We start from the raw sequence: 13,687 nt of genomic DNA on the forward strand, positions 1-13,687 counted from the left end.
AGTTACAATCCATATAATAAAATATATGAATGTTAGAATATACAAAGGCAAAGAGATAAGCACGTACATCTTTATTTTAAGATAATAACTGCTGCATTTTTTTTAATTTTTTTTTACTTTTTATTAAAAAGTAACAAAAGCAAGTGACCATGTCCATCTACAGTTCAGATGTTTCCTCTGACTCCAAGTTCTCCTCGGTTCTCCCCGCTTCATCGTTTCCAGCCTCAGCATTCTCGTCTCCCTGGCTGGTCATGGTGGCGTCAAGCGTATCCGGCTCGGCGGTGTCGTTCTGCGGCTCGTCGTCCTCCTCTTCCATGTCCATCTCAAAGACGCGGAGGTGCCTCAGATTTTCGCTTAGCTGCAAGGCGGAAGATGGAGAGAGTCAAAGATAGCTCACCATGTACGGTAGGCCTTATCCTTTACTTTAGCGGAATGGCAAAAAATGAGTAATACTATAAATGTTAGAATAATTTAATTGCACGTGAGGTTGACGCTTACCACACAGGCTACTTCTCGGATGCCGTTGACTGCGACAAACTGCGCCTTCATGCCATCCAGTTCCCGCCTCTGATTTCCCAGCATCGGGCCTTGGCAGGGAATGTTGCCGCTCTGCTGGTCCAACCTGAAGGTACAAGTGGAAAATCTTAATCTGGAGCATTCACAGTTGGGTATCGCCGAAAGTTGGAACACCTATCTGTTCATGACATTGTCAAAAAGGTATCACCAGTATGAACAAGCAGATGATTATCCCGATTTTAAATGAATTGAAATCATTTGATGCAACACACCTCATGTTGGGCATCCAGTTGAATTCCCTCTCACAGTTGAGGATGGACGAGAGAGGAACCTGCGCCAGGACACTGCGACCATTGTCTTCTTCCGTTCCCTGAAGGACCACGGTCAGCATCTCGTCGTTGTAGTAACGAGCATCCAGGCAGCTGTAGACATCCTGCGGCCTGGAAAAAACCAGACGGGTGTAGAAATGGAAGAAACCTCGCTCTCTGGCTGTCGGTCACTCACCGTCGCTCTTCGTTCTCGGCGTCGAGGTGGCGGCTCAGGTGGAGGGACGCCACGCTGTTGGGGATGTGTCTGCAAGAAGCAGTTAAGTGAGTGAGTTATCAAAATTACTGTTACTACTTGAATCTGAAAATTCAAAATAGGCGAACCTGTTTGGGTCACTTGCTTTGCGGAGCAAGAAAAGTTTGTGCGGCAAAACGTGCGGCATGCAAAACACCACGTAGTGCATTTTGGTCTTCTTGTCATTCCACCTGAGGAACAAACACATTACGCATCGAACATTTACAGTCGCTTATTATATTTTACTTACAAGGATGGAAGCTCAAAAAGTCGCGGCGTGTTTTCAGAGCTGGAGGTTGAAAAAAAAAATAGAAAAATTAGACTTTTAATCAAAAACGGTATTTGGAATAAGACAGATGAGACATCCGACCGCTGCGGTGCTGAATAGAGGGGCAGAAAAGTAGCCTGCTTCACCGACTTCCCGATAACTTCCTGCACACAAAAAAGAGTCACATGACCTCATTTTAAAAATTACTCATTGTCGACTTCACTTGGGAGCCTCACCGCCGGTTTCTGCAGACACAGCTCGATCACGTTCTCCATCATCCGCTTGACGAAATGCAAAGACTTTTGGGGAAAGGAAGGAAACAGCAGCGGGCTCTCTAGACCCCCCAAAAAATACCCCATACACAAAATAAGCTTTTTTTAAAAAATAAGTTCATGTAAAAAAAATGTGTGCAAACCAGAAGTCGAAAATCACCTCTTAGGTGCGTGCTGTCCTGCAAAAACTTGAGCCACTGGTTCCCCTTGGTACTCGGGGGCGAGACCAGGTCCTCGTCCTCATCCTTCAGGTACTACAAACGATTGCGCAATTTGAAAGGCAGAAAAGGCTCGGATATTACGTCATGGCTTACCTGCCCGACCCGCTCGACATTGAAGTACTTCCCCTTGCGGTCGAAGAGCTGCTCGTTCTGTGGCGAGAACGTGACACTCAAAAGTGGAACGTGAAACTTTCTGCCGGGCTCACCTTGCTGAAATGCTCCGAGAGGAAATCGGCGACAAAGGCGATGTCCTTCTGCGTCATCTAAAAGGAGCACATTCAAAATTGAGCTATAATTGACCCTAAATTTGATAATCATGATCAAACACGTTTTGACTAATTTTTTTTTTTTTTTTTCAGGGGAGCTCCTGAGTAATCTCACCTTGTTGAGTTCCGGAGGGACGTGCTCATCGCACATTCTAAGCATCGCTGTCGAGAGAAATAAAAAGTTCAGGTGAATGTTCGATGTTAAAAAAAACTTTATACGTACCCACATACAGCCAGCGGAAAAAGGCTTTAAAGTTCTTCATGCTTTTGTCGATCACCCTGCGTGTGAAAAAAAAAATTAATCGTACATAACAGTGTAGCGTTTCAAAATAGATTGATTGTTGGATGAACTTACTGCAGGAGCTCGCTGGTCTTTAAGGAAAAGGAACCCACGGCCGTGATGGCGTCTGTTTCCAAAAATGAAAAAGAACGTATGTGAAACGTTTCCACAGGCTTGTTGTGCGGCACGCTACCTTCGATGGCGGATGAATCCAGGCCGAGGGGCTGGAACTTCTTCTTCCACAGGGACATGCCTTTCACCTCGCTTAGGTGGTAGAGCAGCGCCTCGGAGCCGCTGGCGGACGAGCAAAAGTAGCGCTTTGACGCATGTCGGGAAAGGACACGTGCTCCTACCTCTGCAGATGGCTGATCACCAGCTTCTGGATGCTGGAGTAAGATGACTCGATGGTCTGGCCCAGCTTCTTCAGACCCTGCCATGGAAACAGGAGGAAAAAAAATGATGACCGGTGCAAGAGGATGGACCGTTGAAGAACTAGGGAATTGGTCAAGTTGAGGACCTCTCGTGCTCACCTTGACAGTCAGCTGGTTCATGAGAAGAGCCTGCAGTTCAGGACTTCAGAGTCAGAGAATTGAGTTAGCATTGGACCTCAACAACTGTTAAGTGAACGGAACTTGGGCGTCCTCACCTCGACTGTCCCCACAGAAGAAGCTCCAGGAACTCGTCCTGTACCTGCGTGCTTGTGTTCTTCTCCTAGAGGAAAAAAAACAAAACATCACAGCAGTTCTTGGCACTGGGAGAGGAACCCGAGCAGACCTGGACAAACTTGGTGAGTCGGAGGTCCATCTGCATGAGGATTTCTTCCCAGGCCTCGCACATACACGTGAGCGACAGGTGCAGGTACTGCAGCAGCGTGGAGATGTGGGTGAACTTGCGAGCCATCCTGGTGAGTTCGGGAAGGCAGTCGGACAGCAGGCCCGTGTCCAGCTGACAAAGGTATTAGGAGAAACATCTACATTTTGATCCCATGTGATGACAAATTCTTACATTGGGGTGAAACCGTCTCACCTGAACGAAGCAAATCTCCACGTGGTCCTCGGCAGACTTCACCTCGGTGATGACGGCCAAAGATTTGAGGTCGCTGGCCAGACTTACGGTGCGGCAGCTTCCGGAAACCTGCGCAGTGGAGTTAAAGATGAGGGGAGAACAGATTGACCTCCTTGTGACATGACTTACTTCGGGTAACGTTGCAATCTTGTACATTCCGTAGGCGTAAAGCTCAACATGGCCGGCGTCTCCTCCGAGGACGAGTATGTTCAACCTACATGGAGAAAAAAAGGAAATGTAAACAACACTCCTATGCTTTGCTGTTGGAGCATCAAGACAAACTGTACCTGACTTCTCCAAGGAGGTTCATGATCTCGTCAGACTTCTCCTCACTGTAAGAAAGAAAACACATTATGACTGGATATGAATATATTTTGATTATGCTTCAAAACTAGTGCAAAAATGACTTCACCTGAAGAGCTTTGATGTTGTGCTGTAGCTGGAGAACAAAAATATGAAATTAGATCACCCGAGAAGATGTTCGTGATTTAGTCTTCTTACCTCTTGGGGAGGGAAGCTAATTTGGGGAGGAACAGCTTGGATTCATCCTCCGACTGACAAAAGGATCCAAGGACACTGGAGAACAAAACATGAATATTTTCTAATTCTCTTGAACGTAATTCTTCTTGAAGGCATGAATGCCAACCTGCTTTCCTCCGTCACCTCCATCCAGTGCATGCAGCTGACGGGGTTTTGCATGTGGAACACATGCAGGATCTCCGCTTTCTCCACACTGCACAACACCACCTGCTTGGTGTCTCCAAGGCTGAAAGCCAGAACTGAGCAACCAGGAGAAGATGAGAACTTTAACTAAAATAACAGTCTTTTTTTTTAATCAATAACAAGCGTTGCTTCACTTTTGCCATCAGGTCTCCAGGCGAGTGCAGTGATTTCCTTCCCGATGTGCTCGCTGGGTGCCAAGCTCCAAACCCGCTGGAAACTGGCTAAGCGGTGCAGCAGCAACTACAAAAACAATATAAGAATTATTATAATAGTGACTATCAATATTTCTTCCTGAGCCTACCTCTCCAGTTGTACTGGCCAAAGCGATGAGATCTCTTTTGGGCGACCATGCCATGCACAGCACGGGGTTGGGAAGCTGCTTCTCTCCGACTTGCCGGAAGGAAGGCATCCTTTGTGCTTAATAATACAAAACAATACAAGAAAATGTAAAGTTCTCTTATGTCTATCGTTACCGCGGTGCTATTTGTATTTAATTCTGCTTGAAGTCGGTTTTTACCCTGATAATCTCACCTTTATTTTCCTCCAACGTTACGTCCAAAGTAAATTTTGATTGCCGAACTTATATACGAGAGAAATCTCGTTTTTATATTTCTATTATTCACACAACTCGCTTACTTTTGCTATTCCGCGGGGAGCGCCATGGTTTTTTTTACTCTCGACCAATCATCGTGAAGCAACGGGTAGCAGGAAGAGACAAATTTGTTCATAAGGAAAAACGCAATATTGTAAATAATAACTTACGCTTGCCCTTAAGTAATACATTTATTAAATTTATTAAATTCAATATGAATGGGTTGCAATCCGTTAAAGGTAATACTTTAATGCACATTCATCAATTGTTATCGATAGTAATTAAGCGTGTGATCTCATTTCCGTGCGACCCCTTACTTTTTTCTTTTTTTCTTCTTTTTTTTTATTGAGCTTTGCCCCATCACGACCACCGGCCGAGGTACACGACGGAGCTACCTTGCTCGCGACACCTTCCAACGACGCCAAAATGGGTAAAATCCAAATGTTGAGAACGTTGGTGAAGCATCGACTAGATAATGCCGTCGAAGAGATAATCGAACTATTTGAAAAGACGATAGTGGAGTATGAGGAGGAACTTTCTCTAACCAAAAAGGAAAACGAGCGACAACGTGACCTACTGGACGCTATTCTCAACCCTCAAGTTCGACTGGACAGAGCAGGTTTGGCTTTTTCTTCACCCTTTTTCTTTCATTTTTTAAGAACTATTCGACCAAGTAATCGCTGTTAACATGACTGGTTGTTGGTTACCATGGAGCAGCTTTGTTTGCTTTTCCTCACATGGTCAAAAGCACATTCCTCGCACACAAAATGGCCGAGACCCCATCCAAGAGCTCCTTAGTAACACTATTTGCGTTCATGCTTGTTCCTATAGAGGTCCAGGTTCAGCAGGCGTTGGTGACGACTCAAGATGTGCATGTTAAAGAAGAAGAAGAAGAAGAGGCCATTCAGAGGAAACAAGACATGGAGGCTGACGTCACCAAGGGCACATTAACTCTTGTCTTTGTGAAGAGTGAAGATAACAAAGTTGTGTTATCACAGCTTCATCACAGTGAGGTGGTTCAGCAGGTGACGAGTCAAGATGTGCAAGTTAAAGAAGAGGACATGCAGAGTGGACAGGACGTGGAGGCTGACATCTTTGTGAAGAGTGAAGATAACGAGGATCAGTTCTCAAAGCTTCATCACAATGAGGAGAACAGAGACAGGAGCTCAAGTCAATACAGTAGAGCATCGCAACCAGACAATTCTGCTCCACCATCCGATTTGGACGACAGAATGTCACACCATTCTGATGACGCCGATACAAATATGACTCATGTGAGCTCTAACGGTGATATCAGTCCAACTATCTCCTCGGAACGCGGGGAAACGCTTGTCCAGAAGTCAGACAAGAAGCCTTTCAAGTGTCCCCTGTGTGATAAAGGGTTCTCTCGGGAGATATACATGATGGCTCACAAAAAGGCACACTCCGGAGGGAAACCTTTCACCTGCTCAGTGTGCGCTAAATCGTACTTATTAAAATCACAGTTGCGGATGCACATCAGGTCACACACCGGGGAGAGACCTTTCACCTGCTCGGTGTGCGCAAAATGTTTCTTATCGAACGCACAGTTGCGGATACACACCAGGATACACACTGGGGAGAGACCTTTCACTTGCTCGGAGTGTTCAAAATGTTTCATAACAAGTGCACATTTGCAGGCGCACTCCAGGATACACACAGGGGAGAGACCTTTCAGCTGTAAAGTTTGCAACAAAAGCTACGCAAGAAAGTCACACATGGAGTCGCACATGCTGACGCACACGCAGACGGGCGAAAAGCCTTTCGACTGCTCCGTCTGCGGCAAAAGTTTCTCCACCAGGAAATATCTGATGTGCCACATGAAAAGACATTCAGAGGGGAAACGTTTTACTTGCCCTGTGTGCTCGAAAAACTTCGCCAATAAAGCTTATATCGTGATACACATGACGACACACACGGGGGAGAAACTGTTCAGCTGTGACACCTGTAATGAAAAATTCACATTTAGGTCTCAGGTCAAGAGTCATGTGTGTACTGGGAACAAATAAATACTCGTATCTGTAACTTATCACTTTGTGGGTTTGATAAATCGCTATCACAGTTGTATAATAATTTTTGCTCTTATTCTCTATTTAAAATTAATCGACAGGTGGGTCATGTAATAGGGGCTGTTAGGGTTTACAGATTATTTTGATCGTATGATTATTAACTTTGTGTAAACCTTTTACCTTTCCTTGCCTCTGAAACGTTGTTGAAACTTTCCAAATGGTGTGGAAACATTCTTGCCTAGTTAGTCATCTAAAATGCTCCACTAGTTTCTGTTTCCACGACCTTGTAAAACAATGAGCTGGGACCCTCCGCACTGATTAACCAGTTGCTGAGGTAACCACCAAACATGTCCAATGTCACCCCCACCCTGCTTTCTCTCAATAAATACTCTCTTGCAAGAATCCAAAGTCAGACTATCACAGAAAGTTTTGTTGTATAATAATACTTTTTGCTCTTATTCTCTATTTACAATGTTAACCGATAGGTGGGTAATTTATAATAGGGGCTTTGATAACGTTACATTATTTTACAACCGAGAAACTGAACTCGTCGCCACCTTGGGAAGTCCTTGCAGAAATGTTTATATGTCACCAGACGGTGGCAGTGTCACAACACAATTAAGATTCTATATCCGAAGAAGAAGGAAACCGGAAGTTAGCAACACGTTGCTAAGCGAAGCGCTAGCGTGACTGGAAAACCAAAAATGTGCAAAGTGCAAATGTTCCGAGAGTTGGTGAAGCGACGATTAAACGTGGCTGTGGAAGAGATTTTCGAACTGTTTGAGAAGACCATAGCGGAGTACGAAGAGGAACTTTGTCGATCGAAAGAGGAGAACGAGCGGCAACGCGAACTACTGGACGCTGTTTTCACGCCTCAGTCTGGGATCGATGGAGCTGGTTTGTTTACGTTTTTACTTTTCATCATCTGTCGCCATTTTTACATTTGATTATTCAGCACCGCTGCCTTGAATAAGTCTGCGATTTGTCAATTTTTGCGTGCGTGGCCAGCGAGGCGAGTGCACGTCCAGTATTTACATAACATAGTAAAAAAAATATTTTCTAGGTTAGTTGACAATTTTTTTCATCAACACCATAAAATTGTCATCATTCATTACACACTCGATTGACTGACCACTTAGAGTGAAAATATTGTACACTGAATTAGGACCAAAATTGCCCAATATTGCTTTGGTCCTTAATAGTTCCAATCTTTCTCTTCTGCAGACACTCAGCATCCACTAGAGATTCCTCCTGAGCCGCAGCAAGAGTGGAGCTCCGCTGTGGAGCACATTAAAGAAGAAGAGGAAGACGTGTGGAGCAGTCAGGATTCGAAGCAACTTCCAGGCCTGAAGGTGCCAGATGGCACCTCTGATGTCCCTGTGAAACATGAAGAGAGTGAAAACAAAGTTTCCGCTTATCAGCTTCGCTGTAGTCCAAGCGAGGACAACAGACATGCTGGCAGAAGGTCACAAGCACACAACAGCCGGGCGCCGCTGTCCGATATGGACGAGCGTGACGTCACGTCGTCCGAGACCGATCGCAGTGACGACGCCAAAGAATGTTCCAAGCGTTCCAAGGACAGCAAAGCCGCCGGCAAGCGACTCTTCAACTGCTCCGAATGCGGCAAGACCTTCAGCCGGAAGGGAACTTTGAACCGACACATGAGGACGCACACCGGAGAGAAACCTTTCGCTTGCTCGTTTTGTTCCAAAATCTTCTCTTTAAAGCATCACAGAGACCGACACGTGCAAATACACACCGGAGAGAAACCCTTTTCCTGTTTATTTTGCCCTAAAAGATTCAGAGACAGGTCCAAAATGATGAGGCACATGAGAACGCATGCCCCTGAGCTTCCCATTACCACCAGTCCACACGCGACGACAGCCGTCGGAGATCACGCGAATGCTTCTCCCTCGCAACTCGACAACCAGGCTCCACTATCGGACCTGGACACACACTCTTCCGGAAGCGAGCAAGGCGACAACGCTGAAGACGCCGGCAAGACCTCCAAGAGGTTCACCTGTACCTGCTCGCTATGTCGCAAGAGTTTCTCCCGGAAGGACTATTTGGAGTTACACATGAGAATGCACGAGGGGGGGAATTTCACCTGCCCTGTTTGCCATAAAAGATTCTCCAGACAAAATAATGTGATGACCCACATGAGGACGCACACCGGGGAGAAGCCGTTCGGTTGCAACGCCTGCGATAAGAAGTTCACGTACAAGTACCAGGTGACCAGACACAAGTGCGTCGGCGCCGTTGAGGTCAACGCATCGGGAGCGACGTCTTTCGAGTGATTTGCTGGGATGTAAGACGTAAAACCGATTAGCTAACGAATGTTATGTGGTGCGAGGCCTTGGCCGTTTCGTGACTCCAGCAAGTCTGTCCTGTTACTCCTCAGACGGCTTGCTGACTCGTCCTTGATTCGATATCTCGAAGCGTGTTGAGTGTCGTTTTCCTGCAACTTTCTCGCTTAGTTTCACACAATACTAATATTGAATAAATATGGGATGACTTATATGCAACGACTTCAACAGATATGTTTTTTCTGTAACACTTAAAGACAAACAGTCTCAACAACAACCCGTAGATAAAAGCTACAGAGTTGGCTTAAAGGGAGAGAAGTTCTTATAAATTAAAGCTCTAGCGAGATAAGAACGGAAGGGAGGTAAAGGAATTCTCTGGGGCTAGACAGAGACTCCCAACTCGTAAATAATGAGGCCTTTGGGCAGGCCGACCATCTGATTATTCCAAGAAAAACACAAAGATTCAACACAAAGCTTCACGGAAAGAGACACAAGGTCATTTACACCAGGGAGAGACTGTTTTCCTGTTCGGGAGAAATAATAATAATGTTGTAATGAAGTCTTGGATTTTAAATTATGATGAAGACCAATGTGAGCACACTCAAACAGATTTCTCAGAAAAGGTCAAGTTTATGTTCATTTTAAAAATTGCCTTTGTGTTCCCTGAGAAATTGATTTTACTTTTCAACTGTTTGTATCTAATTGTGACATGAGAACCGCAGAGATGACAAAAGCGGAATGTTTCCTTAAATAAAAAACATTTTCAAATTTAAATCTTCTCATTGTAGTGGGCTGTATGATTAATATGCTACGTAATTATAAAAGAAAATACATATAAATGTGGAATCATTAGATATTTATTCAATTTTATATACAATGACAGGATTGTATAAAATAATTTCCAAATCTGTTATTTTTGCTTCATAAAAGAATTTAAACCGTAAGCCAAAGCAGTAATAATTTTAGAGCAGTAGGTGGCAGTAGTGAGCTATCACAGTATGTCAACCACCTCTTAACACAAAGAGGAAGAAGACTTCCCTTTTCCCGTTTCCCCAAACGACCGTGTTTCGATTTAGCTTCATTTCGATATTGCTGAAGAAGAAGCTCAAGCTTGCGTGAAACATGTCCAAAGTCTCCACATTGAAGCAGTTGGTGAAGAGCAAGCTAAATGTGGCCATTGAGGAGGTTTTCGAACTGTTTGAGAAGGCCATTGCCGAGTACGAAGAGGAATTCCGTCGAAGGAAAGAGGCGGGCGAGAGTCAGCATGGTGTGGAGCCCAACGTTGTTCGCAAAACTCAAAGAGGTACAATTGCCGTCTTAATAATATTCACACTGTAAGATCCTAGAATGAGCACGTTAGGCAGTATAAATAAAACTAGATGTCACAAAAGTGGTTAAAATTCCCAAGGGGCGTTTCAAGACTCCCTCGGGCTCAACTATAAGAAATACAAAGATGACGAAGCAAATGGCGGAGCCCGGATTCATTTAAATAATATAAAATAGTCATAAGAATAAACAACATATTTAATATTAGATGCCAAGTTTAGGAATGATTCTAAAAACCTCGGAAAAAAAGGCCATGTTAATTAAAAGTTTACTTTGGTTTATTATGGCTGCCAAGCTACAATGTCTTTTTTTCCCGCTGAGCCAATGACGTCATGTATCATTGGTGCATTCCACATTTGTATTTCTACTTTGTATCTCTGAACTTTCATTCATTTATGTCATGTAGGTGCTCAGTGTGAGCTGGTGACTATTAAAGAGGAGGAATGCGAGGAGCCACCAACAAAAAAAAGGAAGAATGCGGGGAGTTCAGGCCTCAAGTCAAGTCCAGAAAAGGCACCGAAAGAATCCTTTGACAGTGATCACGGTGACATTGCCAAAGAACCTCTGGAGACAAAACCCAAGTTAAAGTGTTCTGAATGTGATCAGATGTTTGTCCACAAGGAAGATTTGGAAAAGCACGAAAGAACACACACTGAAAAGAAACCTTTGACTTCTGCAGTTGTCCCTACACCGTCTGCCAAAGAACCTTTGAAGACAAAACTGAAGTTCAAGTGTTCTGAGTGTGGTCAAATGTTTGTCCACAAGGAAGATTTGGTAAAGCACCAAAAAACACACTCTGAAAAGAAACCTTTGACTTCTGCAGTTGTCCCTACACCGTCTGCCAAAGAACCTTTGAAGACAAAACTGAAGTTCAAGTGTTCTGAGTGTGGTCAAATGTTTGTCCACAAGGAAGATTTGGTAAAGCACCAAAAAACACACTCTGAAAAGAAACCTGAAGTTGTCCCGAAACCATCTGGCGGTGTTCCATCTTTTACCTCCGCCAGCTCAAGTCAACAAGTGGCAACCAAAAGTGGCAGACCACATGCTAAAGATCTTCACTCATCAACTGGATTGTCAAAAAACTGGAAGGATAACTTAACGTCAGACTCCTCTGATTCTGATGGCTCTGTTGTAGAACCTTTGGAGAAAACAAAGATGGTCCACAAGGAAGATTTGGATAGACCCGCAAAAACACACATTGGGACGAATAGCGCAGTTGTCGCTAAACCATCCGGACCTGTGAAAGCTTTCAACTGCTCAGTTTGCGTAAAACGCTTTCCGAGTCGAGACCTTCTCATATCACACATACGAACCCACATTAAGGGGAAACCCGTGGCCTCCGGTAGCTCCGGTCAACACGCGGTGCCAGAAAGTCCAAAACCTGACTCGCAACCAGACAAGGTCGCTCAACCACCCAACACCGATAAATATTTCACCTGCTCAATCTGTAAGAAACACTTTTTGAGCGATCATTTTCTCACGTTACACATGCGAACCCACAACGAGCAGAAACCGGTGGACTCCAGCAGCTCCGGTCAAGCTGCAGTCTCAGCGAGTCCAAATCTCGACTCGCAGCCAGACAAATTGCGGCCAGTCGCTAGACCGCCTGACACGGTTAAATCTTTTACCTGCTCAGTTTGCACAAAAAGCTTCCTGAGTAGAGACCTTCTCATATCACACATAAAGACTCACACCGAGGAGAAACCGGCGACCTCCAGTAGCTCTGATCGACGCCAGGTGTCAAAGAGTCCAACTCTTAACTCCCAACCAGACAAGTTGCCACCGGTCGCTAAACCACCCGACGCCGTGAAATCTTTCAGCTGCTCAACTTGCGCCAAAAACTTTCCGAGTAGAGATCTTCTCACATCACACATGCGAACACACACTGAGGAGAAACCGGTGGCCTCAGGTAGCTCTGGTCAGCGCCAGGCGTCAGAGAGTCCAGCTGTTAACTCCCAACCAGACAAGTTGCCACCAGTCCCTAAACCACCCAACGCTGATCAGTATTTCACCTGCTCAATTTGTAAGAAAAGCTTCTCGACTGAACACTTTCTGGAGTTACACATGCAAACCCACTTCAGGCAGAATCTGGTGGCCTCCGCTAGGGCTGGTCAGCACCTGGTGGCAGAAAGTAAAAATACCCACCCAAGACCACAGACGTCGGCAGAAGTATCAGACAAGGACGACGTGACGTCAGATTCTTCGGACTCCGATAGCGATGCCAAAAAAGCTTCGGAGACTAAGAAGTTGCCGTGCTCAGAATGCGGCGAGATGTTTGTCCACAAGGCAGATCTGGACGGACACGTGAAAACGCACACCGGAAAGCAAGTTCTGGACTCCTCAGGCGTGACCAAACTCTTCTACACCGTCAACCCTGTGTCCTGCTCGGTTTGCACGAAAAGTTTTGCGAGTAAAGAGTCTCTGGCGGCACACATGAGCGTCCACGCCGACGAGAAACGCTCGCCCTCGGCCAGCTCCACTCCGCCGGCGCTGACGCAAACCAACGGAGAACATGGCCAGGATGCCCAATCGGAACCGGAGAGCCTCTTCGCTCCGCTGTCAAATTCGGACATGTCGGACTCGTCCGCGGACGATCCCAACGACAACAGCAGCGTATCCGGAGCGACCAGCAAGAACTCGGAAGGTGAAGCGAACGGGAGCAAGCGAGCTGGAGACAACGCAAGACGTATTGCTTGCTCTTTTTGTGAGAAATCTTACCTGAGGAACCATCACCTGTTGAGACACATCAAAAGTCACCACCAGGGGGCGTCTATGGAATCCAAAGCCGGTGGGGGATCGCAAGCGTGCGACGGCGACTGGGAGCCTCGGAAGACGAAGAAAAAGTCCAAAGGCAACAAGAAACGGCAGGAATGCATCAAAAATTTAAAGTGCTCACACTGTAAAAAAAGTTTTGAGCAAATGAGTCAGCTGACCCAACACTTGGCCGAGCACGGTATCGAGAAACTCTTTTCTTGTCATGTCTGCGATGAGAAATTTTGTTTTCCTGAAGAGATGAGGGAACATATTCAGAAGGCACATTGACAACGCGGCTTTATTTTTTGTCTTTGTTCAAAAATGTTCACCACGTGCAGGAAAGTTCTAGAAGCTGACGTTTAAGAAGCTTACGATCGGTCGGGCCAGTTGTTCGTACTGTTCTCTCAAAATGTTTTATTTTTATATACACATGTATACTTTTTTTTCGCCCTACGTAGATGTGGTTTGAATAAAAAAAAAAAAAAGTAATTTACTGCAATTGATTCATAA

General features: G+C 45.3%; 4 protein-coding genes across 12 annotated transcripts; 3 read left to right on the forward strand and 1 right to left on the reverse strand.

The window, feature by feature from the left end:
* Window positions 1–56: 56 nt before the first annotated feature.
* On the reverse strand, window positions 57–5,606 carry anapc4 (anaphase promoting complex subunit 4). 4 transcript variants are annotated; one of them, XM_088393100.1, is made up of 28 exons: window positions 4,704–4,911; window positions 4,474–4,589; window positions 4,307–4,412; window positions 4,096–4,228; window positions 3,951–4,025; window positions 3,862–3,888; window positions 3,737–3,781; window positions 3,579–3,663; window positions 3,411–3,518; window positions 3,159–3,329; window positions 3,031–3,095; window positions 2,915–2,957; window positions 2,738–2,814; window positions 2,578–2,678; window positions 2,460–2,511; window positions 2,328–2,383; window positions 2,220–2,266; window positions 2,045–2,101; window positions 1,932–1,988; window positions 1,778–1,871; window positions 1,582–1,679; window positions 1,448–1,509; window positions 1,328–1,366; window positions 1,167–1,268; window positions 1,021–1,089; window positions 789–956; window positions 499–622; window positions 57–358 (listed from the first exon to the last, which is right to left on the reverse strand). In XM_088393100.1, exons 2-28 carry the CDS (start codon window positions 4,579–4,581, stop codon window positions 158–160), a joined length of 2,370 nt encoding a protein of 789 aa, XP_088249226.1. In that variant the 5' UTR covers window positions 4,582–4,589; window positions 4,704–4,911; the 3' UTR covers window positions 57–157. The 4 variants fall into 4 exon arrangements, with proteins under 4 accessions (XP_088249226.1, XP_088249225.1, XP_088249223.1 ...); XM_088393099.1 differs by lacking the exon at window positions 4,704–4,911 and adding an exon at window positions 5,472–5,606 and having other exon boundaries at window positions 3,411–3,663; XM_088393097.1 differs by having other exon boundaries at window positions 3,411–3,663; window positions 4,704–5,050.
* LOC148388847 (uncharacterized) lies at window positions 972–6,855 on the forward strand. 6 transcript variants are annotated; one of them, XM_088393109.1, is made up of 6 exons: window positions 972–1,110; window positions 2,198–2,291; window positions 2,557–3,338; window positions 3,421–3,498; window positions 3,613–5,383; window positions 5,596–6,855. In XM_088393109.1, the coding sequence occupies exons 5-6, from the start codon at window positions 5,191–5,193 to the stop codon at window positions 6,789–6,791; spliced, it is 1,389 nt and encodes a 462-aa protein (XP_088249235.1). In that variant the 5' UTR covers window positions 972–1,110; window positions 2,198–2,291; window positions 2,557–3,338; window positions 3,421–3,498; window positions 3,613–5,190; the 3' UTR covers window positions 6,792–6,855. The 6 variants fall into 6 exon arrangements, with proteins under 6 accessions (XP_088249235.1, XP_088249236.1, XP_088249231.1 ...); XM_088393110.1 differs by having other exon boundaries at window positions 3,446–3,498; XM_088393105.1 differs by having other exon boundaries at window positions 3,421–5,383.
* Window positions 6,856–7,408: 553 nt separating this feature from the next.
* Window positions 7,409–9,611, forward strand: LOC148388848 (uncharacterized). The gene is made up of 2 exons (XM_088393113.1): window positions 7,409–7,688; window positions 8,016–9,611. The coding sequence occupies exons 1-2, from the start codon at window positions 7,496–7,498 to the stop codon at window positions 9,086–9,088; spliced, it is 1,266 nt and encodes a 421-aa protein (XP_088249239.1). The 5' UTR covers window positions 7,409–7,495; the 3' UTR covers window positions 9,089–9,611.
* A 502-nt stretch (window positions 9,612–10,113) lies between these two features.
* Window positions 10,114–13,666, forward strand: LOC148388849 (uncharacterized). The gene is made up of 2 exons (XM_088393091.1): window positions 10,114–10,400; window positions 10,830–13,666. Exons 1-2 carry the CDS (start codon window positions 10,220–10,222, stop codon window positions 13,463–13,465), a joined length of 2,817 nt encoding a protein of 938 aa, XP_088249217.1. The 5' UTR covers window positions 10,114–10,219; the 3' UTR covers window positions 13,466–13,666.
* The last annotated feature ends 21 nt before the right edge of the window (window positions 13,667–13,687 follow it).

The sequence above is a fragment of the Syngnathus floridae genome, chromosome 13 (assembly GCF_059516105.1).
Source record: "Syngnathus floridae isolate MCC-2025c chromosome 13, RoL_Sflo_1.0, whole genome shotgun sequence".
NCBI lineage: Eukaryota > Metazoa > Chordata > Actinopteri > Syngnathiformes > Syngnathidae > Syngnathus > Syngnathus floridae.

Excerpts from the sequence above, each read along its gene's own strand:
- LOC148388847 (XM_088393105.1), top strand. The coding sequence starts at position 5,191 with ATGGGTAAAATCCAAATGTTGAGAACGTTGGTGAAGCATCGACTAGAT. Across the intron at positions 5,384-5,595 it reads AGTTCGACTGGACAGAGCAG|AGGTCCAGGTTCAGCAGGCG; the intron begins GTTTGGCTTTTT and ends TTGTTCCTATAG.
- LOC148388848 (XM_088393113.1), top strand. The coding sequence starts at position 7,496 with ATGTGCAAAGTGCAAATGTTCCGAGAGTTGGTGAAGCGACGATTAAAC. Across the intron at positions 7,689-8,015 it reads GTCTGGGATCGATGGAGCTG|ACACTCAGCATCCACTAGAG; the intron begins GTTTGTTTACGT and ends TCTCTTCTGCAG.
- anapc4 (XM_088393099.1), bottom strand. The coding sequence starts at position 4,581 with ATGCCTTCCTTCCGGCAAGTCGGAGAGAAGCAGCTTCCCAACCCCGTG. Across the intron at positions 2,815-2,914 it reads TGAACCAGCTGACTGTCAAG|GGTCTGAAGAAGCTGGGCCA; the intron begins GTGAGCACGAGA and ends TTTCCATGGCAG. Across the intron at positions 2,512-2,577 it reads GGATTCATCCGCCATCGAAG|ACGCCATCACGGCCGTGGGT; the intron begins GTAGCGTGCCGC and ends TTTTGGAAACAG.
- LOC148388849 (XM_088393091.1), top strand. The coding sequence starts at position 10,220 with ATGTCCAAAGTCTCCACATTGAAGCAGTTGGTGAAGAGCAAGCTAAAT. Across the intron at positions 10,401-10,829 it reads TGTTCGCAAAACTCAAAGAG|GTGCTCAGTGTGAGCTGGTG; the intron begins GTACAATTGCCG and ends TATGTCATGTAG.